This window comes from Apis laboriosa, unplaced genomic scaffold (genome assembly GCF_014066325.1).
Source record: "Apis laboriosa isolate Shangri-la unplaced genomic scaffold, ASM1406632v1 scaffold34_cov151, whole genome shotgun sequence".
Taxonomy (NCBI): Eukaryota; Metazoa; Arthropoda; class Insecta; order Hymenoptera; family Apidae; genus Apis; species Apis laboriosa.
Window position 1 is genome coordinate 7,215,834 of NW_025222928.1, and position 19,046 is coordinate 7,234,879.

Here is a 19,046-nt window from a genome sequence, read left to right on the forward strand (position 1 = left end):
AATGTAAAACGCAGAACTGATGAAGAAAATGGCGGCAGAATGCTAGGAGAGACTCTTAGTAGTATATTTATGAACTAATATGATATAGGTGATAAAGTGATAAACTAATTTAACATTCATCGGTAATAACTGTGCCGGGAAATATAATAAATATATAAATGTTATCTTTTATAATTTTATATTTTTAAACATTGAAAGAAAATCTTTTTAAAATTATCAGTTTGTAATGTTATATATATTTTTATTGTATTATATGTCATAAAATTTATATTTAATGAATGATATATTCTTAAATAAATGGTATCATTAAATATCATAAAATCTTTATTATTTACTTATTGAATACATTTTAATTCTTAATAAATAAAATAATAAATGAACAAAATATAAAATATAAAATATAAAATTTAAAATTGTGTGAAGAAAACAATAAAGATATCTTAAGTACATATACGCATGTGCAAGGGAATACAATAAAGGGCGCAAGTGCATAAAGTAATCTATCTCGTGTACTTAGAATATATACTAAATGAAGTAAATAGTAAAATGCACATAATATAAGTTTTTCTATGTATATATTTTTGTATACGCGATTTTGTAAAACAACGTTTGTTGATGTTTGTAAATCCATGTTATATATTCATGTTTCAAGTTAAATGTGAATCAAAACAAGCGATGCTGAAGAAGATTACGAATTATTCTATTTTATTTATGATTTTTCAATTGCAAACATTTCAAAATTCTGAATCTTATCGTTTTTTTCTTTCATCTTCTTTGTTAATAAAAACGATTGTTTCTGTGCAATTATTTTTAGAAAAACTTAATTATTGAATTTCGAAAATATTTTTTAAAAAGATGATCTAAAACAAGTTTTCATTTTCAATATTTACACAACGTTGGGAATGTCAGAATGTTTAGTTCAACTTGTATTTGGCGATAAAAAGTGTACTTGGTACCATAGGAATTCAAAAATTTGCAATAGGAAATGTCTTACAGTGATGGCGGGCGTCCAATACGAAAGTACGGCACTAAGTCGCCGAAAAAACTTTGCGTGACCAAGAATGAAAATAGTGATAAAACAACAACTACCATTAACTGCAATAATCATCACCACAATCATTACCATCATAATCATCGCTTTCTCGACGCCCCTCAGCCGTCAGTACACAAACGTAATCTCTATATTGTTTCTTTTCCTTTGATATTGCTTTTTAATGTTCTGAGGACACTTCTTTATCAATTATTTGTGGTATTCAAATACTTATATACATCTACATCTCAGCTGATTCAACGAAGACAAGCTTGCAAGCAAACCTGTCAGCTAGAAATTGTAGTTGGTCAGAAATCTAGTGAAAATTTAAATAATAACTTAAATAATACTGAACAAATTGAAAACGAGGGAATGTCGCAAGTGCCTAGAAGGCCAATTGGTCCTGGTCCAGGAGATCCCTTACTTGCAAAACAAAAACATCATCATCGTAGAGCTTTTGAATTTATCAGCAAAGCTCTTAAAATTGATGAAGATAATGAAGGTATGATATCATAATATTATGTAATATAAAAAATTATATTTGAACTATATTGTATAATTTTTTATTCTTTTAATATATCATTTTTATAATTATAATTAATCAATAGGTCAAAAAGAAATGGCAATTGAACTTTACAAGAAAGGAATTGGAGAATTAGAAAAAGGAATAGCTATAGAATGCACTGGTGGTCGGGGAGAAGTATGGGAACATGCACAAAGACTTCATGATAAAATGCGCACTAATTTAGCAATGGCAAAGGACAGACTTGATTTTCTTGGTTTGTAAACATATATTTTAAGTATATAACATTTCTTAAGCTGTTTTAGTCATATAAAGTTTACTTATAATTATTAAATTATTAAATTAAATTATAATACAGCTTAAGGAGTAACACTATTACTGTTTAGCATGCTCATGTGTTAATTGTTCTATAATGTTCACGCGTATGAATGTATCTGGGTGTGTGTTTGATGAAAGTACTAATGCGTGAATGTACCTGTACATGTATGCATGCGCGCGTTATTCCTTTCTTTAATGGTTTTATTTTTTGGCACAATATTTTTTTTTTCATAAGCGATGCAAATTTTTATGTATTAACTAGTAGCCAAACTTCATATAGTAGCATTTCTAACGGCCATTCAAGCATTCATCTCAAATTTAAAAACTAGTTATATATAATTTACAATTTGGATAAAAATTATCAAAATTATGGGTTCAAACTGTATTTAGCTATTTAGCCTACTGCAGCATGGCAGAGAATGTTTTTCCTTTTTGTAGTGAGTGTGTGTGAGCTGAAAAAACTGGATATCTGCAATGAATATCGTGCTCCTGGAAATAAAGTGGACAACGAACATCCAGGAAAGAATCTGAGGATCCGACGCAATATACACACATTACAAACAACTCGATCTTCTTTAAATACAAATCATACTAAAAACACAAACAGTACACAAACAGTGAACATAGGGCAGAATACATGTACTCAAATTCCCAAGTTAAGGCCACGTTCACCAAAAAATTATTCTGCCCATTCTGAAGGTACTGTTTGTCTGAAGTTTTGGGCTTACAATGCAGACTTTGAGTGTAAATTTGTTAATTGCTTTTTTAAACAGTTATTTCTATTTCATTATTAACACATGCATTTATATTAGTTTTTGATGTAATGCAATAAGTAGTAAATGCATGCATGTTAATATGTATATTTTTTTTTATCATTGATGTAGTTATGCCACACTTAGCAGTATGATATATTTATTTAAGTAAGTAATTTAAAAATATAGAATTATTTATATATAAGTATAAATAAAAAAATATTTATATACACATATGATATTGTGTGCATGTGTATATATATATATATGTGTATATATATATATATATATGAAACAATGAATGAATAAAAGAAAAGATTAGTTCGTATGCATGAATGTGTGCTTTATATAAAAAATTAAAGTTTTGTTAAAAAATTAGAATAGTTTCAAAAATTATTTCTTATATTTTTATTCTAGAAAAATATATTCATATTTGTTTTATTATTTTATATAGTATTTAAATATTAGTTTAATAGTATATATAATTTTTTAACAAATGAAATGTTTTATATATATGAAATATTAAGTATGCTTTTAACATTTTAGACATACAAATACATTATATCACATGCATACTATCTTAATAAATATATTTCATTCTTTTTATTAACTTGAATTATGTTAACAATTATATCTTTTATTGCAAAACATTTGTCTTGTATTATTATTATTATTTTCTAATAGTTCTATGTAATAGATATAATAAGAATTTGTATTCAAAAGTATTATAATAGTTTCATTTTTAAATTATTTTAAAATTTATTTTTTTGTTTTTTATTTATTTTATGTTTTTATAGCATCTGGAAGAAAATTATCTGTTCCTGGAAAAAGAGTGGGCACAGTTATAAGTAAAAGTCAAACATTACCGCGCAGCATGGGACGTTCAACAGCAATACAATCATGTCATAGAGTTGCACCTATTAAACCATCATCTACACCACCTTCAGTGAAAAGACAATTATCAGTACCTGGAAATGGTTCACCTATTAGGAGACCAGGAACACCTACCACATCAAACAGCAATAGAGGAACACCTACAAGAAAAGTACCCATTTTAAAAGGTGTAGATCCAAAACTGGCACAAGTTATTCTAGATGAGATTTTGGAAGGTGGAACAGCAGTTCATTGGGAAGATATTGCTGGTCAAGAAGTATGTAGATATTATACCTATATTATCAAATAAAAAAAGAATATATATATGATAATAAGCTTACATTTTCTTTTTTTAATGAAATAGACTGCAAAACAAGCACTACAAGAAATGGTTATTTTACCTTCATTAAGACCAGAATTATTCACTGGTTTGCGAACACCAGCAAGAGGATTATTATTATTTGGTCCACCAGGAAATGGAAAGACATTACTTGCACGTGCTGTTGCTACACAATGCAATGCTACATTTTTTTCAATATCTGCTGCTAGTCTTACATCAAAATATGTTGGAGAAGGAGAAAAACTAGTACGAGCTCTTTTTTCTATTGCCCGAGAACTACAGCCATCTGTGATCTTTATTGACGAAGTGGATTCATTGTTAAGCGAACGTAGGGATAATGAACATGAAGCTTCTAGGTAGATTTTAATATAGCTTTTGATATTTATATAAATTTATAAATATTTGTAATTATTATTTATTTAATTAACAATTCTTATTTAGGCGATTGAAGACAGAATTTTTAGTTGAATTTGATGGGTTACCATGTAATCCAGAAGAAAGAGTATTGGTCATGGCAGCTACAAATAGACCTCAAGAATTAGATGAAGCTGCATTAAGAAGATTCACAAAACGAGTATACGTTACGTTACCTGATTTACGAACAAGAATTATGTTACTAAAACGACTTTTAGCTAAACATAATGATCCGTTGACTTCAGAAGAGTTGAATGAAATGGCAGTTTTAACTGAGGGCTATTCTGGGAGTGATTTAACGGGTTTAGCAAAAGATGCAGCTCTTGGTCCTATTAGAGGTAAGATAAAATTTCATAAATTTTTTATATATATTTTCTTTTCTTTTTACTTAATATGACTGAATGGACACAAAGATTTTGACCAGACAGTCTAATAAATAAATAAATCATTATTAATTAAATAAAAAATGTTCTATTTTTAACTTTCATAAAAAATATATTAAATCTTGTACAGAACTTAATCCAGATCAAGTAAAAGAATTGGATCTTAATTCTGTACGTAATATTACAATGCAAGATTTTCGTGATTCGCTTAAAAGAATTCGTAGATCAGTGTCTCCTGCAAGTTTGGCTGCTTATGAAAAATGGAGTTTTGAATATGGTGACGTAAGTCTATGATTTTTAAAAATTAATTGAACTTTATAAAACTTTAAAATAAATTATACTGAAATATATCGATATTTAAAAAGAAAAGAAGAAAAAACTTAACAATGAAAAATACAACAAAAACGATATTCTGCGATATTAATTAAAATGATATTAATTATTATAGAATGTAAATATAGCAGCTTTTACATTTTCTAAGCTAATTTATAAAATAACATCTATATATGAAAAGAAAATGTAATAATATTGCATAAAACATTCTTGCTAAGTACTCTTTTTTAAATAGCTTTATATAATATATATATATATATATATATATATTATAACATTATAATATTATATAATATATATATATATATTATAACATTATAATAATATAATAATAATATATATATATTATATACATAAATAATATATATATATATATACAGACATATTATACATTTCATACTCCATCCAGTAATCAGGTATCATAGATTTAAGTTTCATTCTAAAAATGTTAATATTAGAATTTCAATGTTTGTAGTTATATTATAGCCTACATAGATTTTTCTAATTTTTTTATGTCATATTTCGATAAACTATTAACTTTAACTTCATTAAATCATAATTTAATTTTTGTTATATTATTAGCAATTTGCAAATCATTATGATATGAATTATTCTAACAATACAAAAAAATATATAATTCTACAGTTACAATTACAATATGCACTTTATAATAAAAAGAGTAATGTAAATATTTAATTACTTACTTATATTTCAAGCACAATTAATTTAAATAATATCTGTAGAAAGACTGTATTTGCACATGAAACAGCTCACGTCCAATCAGATAATAAAACAATTACTGTAATTGAGTATAAACAGATTAAGTACTGCTATAATTATGTTATCAAATAAACATGAAAATAAATAATAATCTTGATCTTATATAAATATGTGCTAAAAGTATGCAAATAGAACTCTTTTAAGCACGTGAATTTTGTAAAATATAACAAATTACCTATTGTATAATGTACTTGGGAAGAATATTACAATTATTATTCTTGTTATGTTTGATAATACTTCAGATATTCATTTCATAATTGTTAAAATGAAATAATATAATTAAAGTCTCTTAATAGAAAATATTTGACAAATTATAAATCAATTCTTGATTTGATGGATATTCTATGAGACAACGAATTGCAAGTATATTTGAACTTTGTAAAATTAAAAATATTTGTTATTTATAAGTAAATATTGTCATTAAAAAAATTAATGTTATGATAAAGATATGCTACAAAAAGAAGTCATATATAAAACTTTTTGATATTTATCTATTGCTTCAAATGCTCAAATAAAAAGCGATTGTGCTTGTATTTATAGTTACCGATTTAAAAATGCATTTATTACAAAATCATAATACTAAGCTTTGTTATTATTATTTCACTTTAAAATTAATTAATTAAAAATATCTTAATTTTATTTGACATATATTTAATTTATAGGAGAAGCTTATAAAAATTATTTCTTCATGTTATAACTCGTTATTATTAATTTATTTTTAATGATGATAATGCAACGAGTTTAAAGCTTCTCTAGTGTGATCAGTAGTCAATACTGAACTATAAAAATATTATATATATATATATATTATGTGAAATAATGTTGAAAATTTTTCTTATTTTTATGTCATGTAATTTAATAAAAAGAAGTGTGGCTCCTTTAACATGTTAGAATTTTTAACTATGTAATAATTAGACTGCGGAAGTTAATGCAGTATTAGATTCAGATATTGTATGTAAAATTAAAAAATTCATGCAATTATGTTTAATTAGATATATATAGGATATATATAATAGTATATTTACATTATATATACATTTAAACTTTAGTGATCCTTAATATACATATATAAATATTGCATACATTTAAAACATAAATTTTTAATTTCCTAAATGTGTATTTTTAATACACATATATTAAAAATTAGAATAAAAATACACAAATCGGTATTTTAATACATTTCAAAATTATTAAAAATATTAATACAAGTGTGCTCATATATTTTAATACAGCTTCTAATGGATAATTGTGTATAAAAATTATATAAATATAAATAATGAATACATTTAATATATGTAAAATAGAGATATATATTAATCTTTGATGTTACAATGTTAGCTGCCTATTACACAAATTTGTTATAGCAACTCGGCAAAACAAGCATATTTAATTGCTATGATTTATAAGATTGATAAGATATTAATAAGATTGAATAAATTTTGACAATTACTTGAATTAAAATATAAACAAATTCTATATATACAAAAAAGATAAAAACATACACAACAAATATGCAAAATAGAAAATATATTTATAAGATTTTTTCATGATAAAATATATTCATGTTGAAATTCTATTTGCTTAATTTATCTTCTTACTTATTTAATTCCATGTGCACAAACTTCCACAGTCTAGTTATAATTGATGCACTTATAGAAAAGTGATAGCTATAAAAAATATAAGTTTGCACTTGTGCAAAATTGCGTGTTTTTTTTATTTAATATGCAAGTAATAAATAATGTCAAATAAATTTAATTTCAGAATTGTAACAATATAAATATTAAGTTAATATATATTGCTGAATATTATATGTACAATTAATTTGATTGAGGAACTTGTAGATTTAATGTTAAGTCAATGTTGAAATTGTTTATGTTGAAAGAGTATAATGTAAACTATATTGAAATTTTACTTACTTTAGATAAAATATTTTTTCCTTAAATTGATGTCAGTCGTATTTAAAAATTTTTGCATTAAATAATTTATAATATAAATAAGTAAAATACTTTTGCTCGAATTTCGTCAATAATCTTGCACAACAGACTGTTATGAATATAGATATATCTCCATTTACAACCCTGGCCTTCCATGTTAAAAACACGTTCTGCCTCGATTAAGTTATTTTGCTACTTTTATAAAAACTACTTTTATAAAAAAAACGAAAATTTCTTAATAACGTAAGCAAAACAGTAATATTAATATCAATTTATGCTATGTAAATTAAAAATAATCAATTGTGAATTGATTATGCAGAAATATTTGTGCACGGTTACATGAATTATGTTTTCTTGATAAATACATTATATAAATATATAAATACATTCAAATCCTTTTTTCTGAATGATATAAAGATAAAAATTATTTTAATTAAAAAAATTCATATCACTTATATTATGCATTAAATGCAACTTTTCTAAAGAGATAATAATTATTAACAAAATAAGTAATAATTTATTTGATAAAACGTAACATAAAACTTGTAAAACTTATTTTTATTTCATGAATGGTGTGTTTTTCATAGATCTTGTCAATTATTTTTTAATTAATGCCAAATCTATATTTTTGAACAATATTATAAATTATGTAAAAAAGTATATGGAACAAGATAGACAGATTATAATTGTAAATTGCAAACTTAAATTTTCGTTGAGCAACTCCTCCTTTTAATATATTATATCGTAGTATTCTTCGCTTGATAAAACAATTAACAAATACATATTGAATTAACGTTAATATACTCAGTGACATGCAATTAAATAGTAATTTTTAAATGTAATTGAATAGTATAGTGTCACTTGTTGTACAAAAATACAAGATATTCTATTTAGTATTTTGCCGCTGTGTGATCGAGATCGAGGAACGCATGTATTGTGTGTAATAAAGTGTACAGTACAAATTATTCTTCAGCGCATTTTATTTAAAAAAAGGAATGCTCGCAACTTTCAAACGAAAATCAATTAAATTATTCACAATTTTACCGAATTATAATTTTTTATTATAGTGTTAAAATATTCCAACTTGACATTACTAATATTCGTGAAAAAAAATTTTAATTTTTAGTAATAATAATATAATTGAGTAAGAATCCGTTTTAAATTGAACAACGCTTCTTTTATACGGAAAACGAAATTATGTATTTCAATAAATCGCAAATTTTGTACTTAAAGTTCAATTTTATTGTGTCAAAAAATCAGTCAGAATTATGTCTTCTACATTAGTCATTCAGTCATCAACTGCTTGACGCGATAATTTGCAGAAAAAAATATCTTCGATTAACTTAAACGATTATTGTAAAAGTATGTCGGCTGTAAAATAAAATTACCTTGTTTATGTACTTAAAAAACTTATATTATTTTTACATTTAACCAGTTATAAACGAAGGTACTACGTTCCTTATAAATTTAAAAAATCACTTTTGATATTATTTCATAACTTTATATTTTATAATAACGTGGGCTATGAAATAATACAAAATATTGTGTATTTTAAATATTTATTCCTTTTTTTTCATTCAAAGGACAATTTGTTTTTATTATAAGATAACATTATCCTAAGCATTTTCGAGGGTTCCACACCCTGCTGTACCTAAATTATTTTTTATATAACATTTTTTTTTATGTCTTCCATCGGTTCACTGATTATTATTAATCCATAGACAAGTTCTTTTTCTTAAATTGGCTCTCCGTAGTTCGATATCACTTATCGCAGTCAATTAATCATTGCTATATCGACTTATGTTTCTTCTGTTATTACATTCAGTACTGACTTTATACAAATTGGTTTTGAAAGGTTTATGGCTTTTTATCGTCGGTGGTGAAGCGAAGTATCGATAAATTTTTATTACACTAATTCACTCTAATTTTCTTTTATTATTAATTTATTAACTTGATGAAACATTTTAAAAAATAAGCATTCAAAAAATTACCAGAATGTTAAATTTTTTAAAGAAAATAAATATAAAACTAAATTTTGTTGAAAAATAAAGAATAAAATATCATTTAAATTGTGTAACAATTTTTCATCTGTATAATAATTAGAAGATATGAAGATATAAGTATTGTATTATATCATAATTGCAATAACTTTAAAATATCGAATAATATCAAATATGATTGTCAATTGATATACTGATTGTTACAAGAGAAAAAATTAATATTTTATAATATATTCAAAAGAAATGTAATTTAACTATCAATGTATAAATTAATAAAGATAAGACAGTAGTGACTCCAACTCTTAGTGGAAGTGTTTATCATTATCATTATCATTATACTTAAATTACATATAATAATTACACCAAGACTCGCTATTTCTTTGTACAGATGGAGAGGAGTCACTATGCAATATAAAGTATATTCAACAAGTCAAATTCAATATTTTCATAAGATATTTCACTTTTGACACTTCCAGAAATATTTTCTTTAAAATTTTTTATAAGAATGTTTTGTACATTTACCACCGACGATAAATATCACAAAACGAGGGAAGTTTACAACTCGTTTATCGACTTGCATAGTTTATTTTAATAAGGGCCCTGCATACGTCAAAGCATGCATCCAAATCTAGCTACATCACAGGCGCCGTGTCTACCTATACTCTCTATCTTATATTATGTTCAATGTCATACTTTGTGTTTACCATAAATGAACATTTATCTTTGTTCATTAATGATTTGAAATAAACTAAAGATTGGTAATTGTGGCAAAAATATTAAAAATATAACAACGTAATGGTCGCATACATACATACACCTTACGCAGCACAACGAATGCAGGGCTCATCAAGGGGCTGCAATTTTAAGTTCAGAAATATACCTCATTCAACACCTTAGAATATAAATCGTTTTGAAAAGAGTGTTATATTACACTGATGGATTGACTGCTATGATATTTCTTCTTTCAATGAACATTACAAGATATACTTGCATGTGTTATAATGATATACGTTTCTATTGTTTGGCAAGAGAAACGTATTAAGAAAATGTATATTTAAATGTATGTAAGTGTATATATGTATATATATCACTTGATCTTTTGATGGTATAATCTCTGATATATTACTTAATATCAGTCAATATTAATACAACCAAATTTAGGAGCTTCTTCTTGCCATGTATTATACTTCAATTGAAGTAAAACTGGAAAATTTGTACATATGATGCTGCAGTCAAAATACCAATAAATTTGTTGGAACAGGTATATGACAGAACAGTTTTTGCAAACGCCCCAGGGGCAAATGTATCATATGTAACAATTAGTTGATGTTGATCAATGATCAATTTCATTGCGTGGGGTATTGTGGCATGGTGTATGTTACCATAGCAGGTTGCTGACCTGGTGGCAATGGTGCAGTTGCAGTCGGTGGTGCAGCAGTCGCTTGTGCAGGTTGCCATGTACCTGCACCAGGAGCAGGCATTCGCATACTATTCATATATTGAGCCTGTTGTCCATAATATTGACCATAGTACTGAGCAGGCTGTAAAAATTGACCTTGCATTTGTGGATATCCTTGTGGATACCAATAACTCATTTGTTGGCCATATCCATATGCATACTGTCCAGCTCCAGCTGTAACCTATTGTGTGAAAATATATTTTAATATTTTTTTAATTTATTATAATCTTAAAATATAAATATAAATAAAAAAATTGATAAAATATATAAATAAATAGAAATAAAAGAATATATGTATTAAAATTACCTGTTGAGCTTGATGATTTGCATTTGGGCCCACACTGTTGGGATCTCCATTTTCTTTTCCCCAAAAACATTTGACAATACTACCATTAATTTCTGTATTATGTGTTGATTCTATGGCATGAGTAGCAGCTTCCTTAGTAGTAAACTTTATGAAAGCATATCCTTTATCCTTAAATACTCTTATATCTTGTATGGTACCAAAAGGAGAAAATGTTTTGGTTATCAGGTCATCTGTAATGCCATTTGTAAAACCTCCACAGTATACTGTGCAATTAGTTGGACTACTTTGGTTATATACCTATTAATAATAATATATACAAATTATTAAATAAATTTAATTACTTATATCTTCATAGATTGAATTATTATATTTTCATTATATATAAAGGAAATATAATTAATGTATAATATTATTTTTTGAAATTTAAAACATACCTCTTCATAATTAGGTTTACTATTATTTGAATGTCGTGGCCTTTCAGATCGAGGTGGTGGTGGTTTCCTAGTTGACCAATTTGTCCTGATGCTTCTAGATCCAAGCCACTGACCATTCATAGCTGCTATCGCTGCTTCAGCTTCAGACTTTTTGACAAATGATACAAAGGCATATCCTTTACTTTTCATGGTTTGTGGATCGCGGACAATTCTACAATTGCTAATTTCGCCAAAAGGCGCGAATGCTTCTTTTAAAGTTTGTGTTTCAATTTCTGGCGAAAGATCGCCGACAAATATGTGATGGTGATTACTCGTATCCAACTTCGGCTGATTTCCAGGGCTCGTTGCCCAGTTAACCTTCATTTCCTTATTCAGGAAGGATCGCTTGTTCATGGCGGCTAGCGCTGTAGCCGCGCATTGATGATTCGTAAATTCAACAAAAGCATATGGATCGTTTCCTGGTTCCCGTATAATCTTGCATCCTTTAACAGCACCTATTTGTGAAAAAAGTGCGCACAAGAGTTCCTCCGACACCGAAGTGTCTAGATTTCCCACATAGAGCGTTCGCGGATTACTTTCTTCGCTCATGCTCGCTCTTTCAGAACCCCTGTACTTCCTTATTTAACTAATTTCCTTACTTTCCTTGGGCTTAATTTATGGTTCACACGTTCAGTGCGTGATACGTGCATTTACCTCGACCCCAGCATCAGAATTCAGATTTTCTCGCCTTTTCCAAAGAACACGGACGGTTGAACGCGAAGCTACACCCAGCCTCTACGTCATACTAACATAAAATGGCCGCTCTCCTGCTTCACTACTTTCCCTTCAATCATCCACGTAAACTTTCGTATTCTACCGATTAACTTACTTAAAACTATGTTTTCTTCACGCCTATTCAGTTCCTTTTATCTACCTACCTAAAGTTTATTAAATTGACTTGAATAACTCAAAACTTTATTAGCTAAAGTGTAAAGAACACGTGTTTTTGTATCATCCGTCGAAGATTTCATAACAGGTAGCGCGAAAACGCTTGTGAATCATTGGCCTACAAAATTCACTAGACAATCACTTTTTTAAGGTTGATTTTCATAAAATCTTCTAATGTTAATATTACTTGCTTATCCTTCACAAGGTGACAATAATTAATCATAATGACTATTAAAAATACGTACAATATATATATTTATAAAAATTTATAAATATATTTTATATTTATTCAGAAAAAATATATATATTGAAAAATAAAATAAAATAAAATTAATTATATTTATATTATTTTTATTATATCAAAATAGAAATTTATAATTAAGATTTAGAATTAAAAGAAATTTATTTTGTCATTTTTATAAATTTGATAGATCGTATTCTATATTTTAATTAATAAAACATAATTATTTAGCATATAATAAATATTATTTAAATATAGAAATATTGAAATTATTTTATTATTTAGATTAAGACAAATGGCGTCTACAAATAAACATTCCAATATCAAAAAACGGGAAAAAATATTATGAAAAATAATAAGGATTTTTCATTTCAATTTAAATTATAATATAGTTGTCATTTGTTTTAATATATATACAAAATATTTTTGGATAAATAAAAATGTTGAAGAACGATTTTATTAATTATATTTACTAATAATACATTTAAATTTTATTTAACTGTAAAACATATATTCTATACTTAATATCAGTATTATAAATATAAATAAAAGTAATTTTGATGAAAAAAATTTCAAATAAAATAATTAATGCATTATTGTATAATCATATTATTGATAATATGAATAAGAAAACACTTCTTTTACTGGCAACGAAATTCTTACTTATTTGTATTATTTAATATAAATATATATACATTTTTTTTTATTTAAAGAGAGAGAAGTAGATATAGATAGATAGATAGATGAGAGAGAGAGAGAGAGAGAGAGAGAGAGAGAGAGAGAGAACCGATTATAGTAACATTTAATTCACAAAATGAGTTTCCTATAAATTATCATTATATATGAACAAATTATTAATAATTTATTAATAATTTATTAATAAAATATTTTTATTAATTGATTTTTTAACTACTTATCCTGTAAATAATCATATGTTTATAAGGTAAAATAAATTTTATTATTGACACTAAAAATGTAAAAAATTTATCAAATTTTAACAAATATTTTGTAAAAGATATTTTTTTATATTGCACTTTATACATATATTTTATAGTTATATAAACAGAATTAATTTTTTCATGTTTATAATTTCTTTTTACATGCCAGCTTATATGAACAAAAAATACATTTATAAAATCAAATATACAAACTTAAATTGTATAGTAATAAAATTCATTGGTTTGTGGCTATTCAGTCTTTATAATATATTAAAAATTACATTAATATTATATGAATCATGAAATATGTCTTGTTTTATATTTTTTTTAATAAACTATAAGATTATTCATGCGTTAAAATTTCCTCATTATTTACATTATAATAAAAATAAGAATATTAAACAACAAATTATTAATACGGAATATAAAATGAAAATACTTATTAAATATTTTAATTTGTGATGATTTTGAGTATTATGATGTTAAGTATCTATACAACTTATATATACATGAAATATGGAAAAATTATTTAAACTATAATACTTTGCCTTTGATTTGTTATGTTTGAAATTGGGTAACAAGTAGCTTTGTTGCTTTGGCAATATCATAAACACATGAACGTACTTGTTGGAGGCATCTATCCATATGTTCTGTATCACTAGTACATCTTTGAAGACCAGAACATTCTGCTTGAAGTCTACCTGTATTACCATTTAATTGTCTTAGAGCAGATCTGACGTTTTCCTCAATAGGATTCTATAATATAATTTAAATATTTTTATATAAACTTTTATTTATATTTAAACAAAAAATGCATATCTTACTTGAGGAAATATAGCTGTAAGTTCAGCAACAGCAACACGAATTCTTTCTGCACAAGGTACAAAAGCTTCTCTTTGTTTTGGATCTTGCATGGCCATCCATAATTCCCGAATTCTTTTTGTAACTTGTTCAGTTCTTCTAGTAACTTCTTCGCTAGAAGGAAGATTAGGAGCTCCATAGTCCCATAGACTTTGTGTATTGCCACGAGACACTGTCTCTGAATCGCGTTTTGACTATATTTTATATTTATAAATAAAAATATTAAATAAATCTTATAAAATAAAATTTATAATTATAAACCAAAGATTTTATTATGTTAATACCTGGCAAATAGATGTTGACCATGAATTTGGTTTTCGTAGACCTTCTCTTGTTTCATACATAGATGCAGGTCGTTGGTTAGTTCGACTAAGAGATGTTTTTATATCAAGTACTGGTTCTAATTCTGGTTCTTGTTCTCCAGTAACATGACCATTAATAACCACATCAGTAGATCCTTTTAACTGTATTTTTTATATGTTTTAGATTTCAATTTATAATATATTATAATAATATTAAATATTTATCTTACATGAATCATTTGTTTTAATTCATTATTTTCATGTGTCAATTGTTCTATAGTATTTTGTAATGTAGAAATCTGTTCACGGAGGTCCCTGACAGTAGATTCAGAGAGAGTTAATTGTTTTTTCAAAACTTCTACAACAGATGGAAGCCCCTTGGCTAATGGAGCAAAGGCTTCCTGCAATATCATTTTAATGATGAATTTTATTTTTGTAAAAAAAAAAAAAAAATAAAAAATCATTAATCACTCTATTTGGTTGTTATAAAATAAAACATCAATATTTATGTTATAAATTTTAGTGAATTATATTATATTATAAAAGGTGCATAAGCACCTCTTTGGCTGCACATGCACTAACAGACCTGTGCACTTGCCTAATAACACTGTCTATAGAAGAGCCATGTACTTAGCTGATTCCTTATGCTCCTTTTCATTATTAGAACTGGTACCTTTAATATGTTACCACTTTATCTATTTCTTAAATATAATAAATTGTCCATTTTTTTTTATATTTCATGTCATAATTTCTGTATTTATACCATCTTCTTTAATTTATTTTTAAGCAGTTTAATACCTACTTCATTATCCATTTTAAATTGTGTTGAATATTCAGGCATTGTATTGTCAGCCGATGTCAATGCATAATCATCATCAGAAGCTACACTATCATACAAAGGTTCATCATCAGACATTTGTGATCCATATTTTCCATGTTGTTCTTTACGAAGTATAGAAATAGCTGGATCTATAAATATTATATATATTGACATAATGATAAATTATAAAAAATATATAATCTGAATAATTTTATATAAACCTTGTAAAGGTGCATTATTTGCAAGCATATGTCTTCTGCGAGCTTCAATAAGAATATCTATAATAAGTGTAGCAAATTCCTTTGGTGTAAATCTTGCTAATTTTTGTCTACCTTGGTTTCTTGTGGATGATAATTGTGGATTAACTGGTAGAAAAGGTACAGTACATTTTTCTGGTAAAGATGCAGTTCCAAACCAAACTATTTAAAAAATATAAAATAAAAATAATTAATATTTCTATTCATCAAATAAGTAAAATATAATATTCACAATAGATTATTTAAAAATCACAATAGTTTATTATTTAAAAATCATATATTTAAATTAATCATAATGTAATTTAAAGTTAAAAACTATTGAAAAATCGAAATTTTTAAATTCAACTTACCTTTCCTTTAAAATGATGCAATAAAAAAAGCATGCATATTAATAACATTATAGATAAACTAGAAATTAATATAATATAATATATACATATAATGTTTTATATATGTATATAATATAAATATACATATAACATATTAATATTTATAAAAAATTATTTAATAGTATACATTACAGAAAAATATATACTCAATTAAAAAAATATGAATATTACAAAATTATTTTTATACTAATCTATTCATTTCTTAAAATCACTATTTATATAAAGCAATTATATTTATATTTATATTTATATATTATTTATTCTTACTTTCTTCATTTTCTCTTCGATCTACTTCATCATAAACATCCATTGCCAATTCTTCCAATAAATGATTTGATAACTAAAGAAAAAAAGATTTATATATTTATAGTTCATATTTATATAAAATTTTTACTTATATGTATGAATATATTTATATATATATATATATAATATATTTATAATATATATAATTATAATATATATATACATACCATTTGTAATTTATTTCTTCCTTCTAAGCACAAATCACTTTGTTCCAATAATAGTGTACATTCAGGAATAATAATATGTTCGTCCACTTTATGATTTGGTTTACGTAAACATATAAAATATGTCAGTCTATCTGTTACTTCATACATACATTCAATTAAACGATCAGATAAATCTATATGTCCTGCCATTCTAAACAAAAGTTTAGCTGTCATATCTAAATAATGTTTTTTTTTATTGTATCAATAAAATAATATTTTCTCTCTTGTTACATACTTAGCAATTTCAGCAGGTGTTTGTCCATTTGAATCAACCATATTAGGATTACCACCATTAGCTATTAAAAGTTCTAATTGTAAAGCTTGACCTGCTCTAGCAGCTACATGTAAAGGTGTTGTACCTTTTTCCTATAATATTATATATTTCATCAAATATTTTTATTATATAATTAAATATATTTTATTATATTTATAATATTTATAATATTTATTATATTTTTATATTTATAATATATTTTATTATATAATTAAATTATAATTTTTTTTTCAGAATTACCTTATAAAAATAACTTGGATTAGCACCTTGTGCAAGTAATCTTAAAGAAGTTTCTAAATTACTTGTACGAACACTACTGTGCAACTGCCTACTTAATTCTTCTTCACTACAACATTCTTCCTTACTTGGATGTAATATGAATGCTAAATGTTGATGTTTTGCTTTAATAAAATCAGCTTTTATTGGACTATAAAAATAATTAAATTATATTTTTAATTTAATCATTAAAAATTATATATTATTTTACAAAAATGATTATACTAACTGTAATGGATCTTTAGCTTGTGGCTTTCTCCTATTAATTTTTGAATTACTAGGATCTAAAAGGGAATGTTCCCAAATACTGTTTGCTCCATTATCATTTAATGTATGCACCATCTATAAGATATTATTCATTATTTTTTAAATTATAAATTTTACATAATTTTAATAATAACTTTTACTAACATTAAGTAAATTTGTATGCCAAATGCTCTTATGAAGAGATTTTATTTGAGATATATGACGACCAAGGCTACGATGTATACCACAACAATCATCACATAATAAAATTGCTCTATTTAATGAAGCCCATCCTGGTTCTAAAAATAATTTATATAAAAATATTTATTTTTATATAAATTTCCAAATAAATTATTATTAACAAATTAACTATTAATTAATAAATATAATAAAATAACAAATTAATAATTTTTTTTCTAAATATTTTAATTATAAAAAATACAATAATTGTATAAAAATTATGATTAAAATATAATTTTTTTCTAATTTATATAATATATATATATATATATATCACTAATATAAATAAGTAAATAACATTAACCTTCATTAAGTAATTTAGTTAGTTTTAATCAATTAAAGAACAATTTTTTATCGACATAAGATTATGAAATATTGGTAAAAAATTAAAAAAATTTAATAAAACTTATGTATTAAATAAATCATTAAAAGAAAAGAATGCATTTACCAAAGGCTCCGCAGTCAGCGCATATATCCGTATTAACTCTATGCTTCGGCCGAGCCATTCTCTTTACATTTATTTCACTAAAATATGAGAGTTGAATTTGTTATAAGAAGTTTAAGAGACATAACATAATGCACAAATTGTTTTAAAAATAATATAAAGAAGTAATTTAGAAATAAGAACTCCTAGTTTAAACGTCATTATACAGTTAATGATTTCACTGTGACAGAAACCATCCCTAGTAAGCTTATGTGAGAATAGTTGTACCATTGATTGAGTATGCTAAAAGATACGCAATCATACGATTTATTTTAACTTACATTATTTTATTCTAACCTATCTTAATTACATTTTACATTAAAAATATTTTGATAATTTTATTATAAATATGTTTATATATTTATATGTTTTTGATAAAAAATTAATATTACTATATAT

The 19,046-nt window shown here is 24.9% G+C and overlaps 3 protein-coding genes across 5 annotated transcripts; 1 reads left to right on the forward strand and 2 right to left on the reverse strand.

The window, feature by feature from the left end:
• Window positions 1-506: 506 nt before the first annotated feature.
• Window positions 507-5,039, forward strand: LOC122714866 (spastin-like). Of its 3 annotated transcripts, XM_043936597.1 has the most exons (8): window positions 537-617; window positions 962-1,532; window positions 1,639-1,809; window positions 2,310-2,570; window positions 3,421-3,773; window positions 3,861-4,192; window positions 4,278-4,588; window positions 4,764-5,039. In XM_043936597.1, exons 2-8 carry the CDS (start codon window positions 986-988, stop codon window positions 4,925-4,927), a joined length of 2,139 nt encoding a protein of 712 aa, XP_043792532.1. In that variant the 5' UTR covers window positions 537-617; window positions 962-985; the 3' UTR covers window positions 4,928-5,039. The 3 variants fall into 3 exon arrangements, with proteins under 3 accessions (XP_043792531.1, XP_043792533.1, XP_043792532.1); XM_043936596.1 differs by having other exon boundaries at window positions 507-1,532; XM_043936598.1 differs by lacking the exon at window positions 2,310-2,570 and having other exon boundaries at window positions 507-1,532.
• A 4,701-nt stretch (window positions 5,040-9,740) lies between these two features.
• Window positions 9,741-12,881, reverse strand: LOC122714740 (nucleolysin TIAR). The gene is made up of 3 exons (XM_043936378.1): window positions 11,881-12,881; window positions 11,447-11,743; window positions 9,741-11,320 (listed from the first exon to the last, which is right to left on the reverse strand). Exons 1-3 carry the CDS (start codon window positions 12,466-12,468, stop codon window positions 11,027-11,029), a joined length of 1,179 nt encoding a protein of 392 aa, XP_043792313.1. The 5' UTR covers window positions 12,469-12,881; the 3' UTR covers window positions 9,741-11,026.
• Window positions 12,882-14,264: 1,383 nt separating this feature from the next.
• Window positions 14,265-18,829, reverse strand: LOC122714903 (ARF GTPase-activating protein GIT2). Its single transcript, XM_043936678.1, has 13 exons — window positions 18,612-18,829; window positions 18,089-18,222; window positions 17,907-18,019; window positions 17,642-17,828; window positions 17,363-17,493; window positions 17,089-17,278; window positions 16,883-16,955; window positions 16,191-16,388; window positions 15,952-16,118; window positions 15,380-15,550; window positions 15,132-15,311; window positions 14,811-15,041; window positions 14,265-14,742 (listed from the first exon to the last, which is right to left on the reverse strand). The coding sequence occupies exons 1-13, from the start codon at window positions 18,667-18,669 to the stop codon at window positions 14,545-14,547; spliced, it is 2,031 nt and encodes a 676-aa protein (XP_043792613.1). The 5' UTR covers window positions 18,670-18,829; the 3' UTR covers window positions 14,265-14,544.
• Window positions 18,830-19,046: the final 217 nt, after the last annotated feature.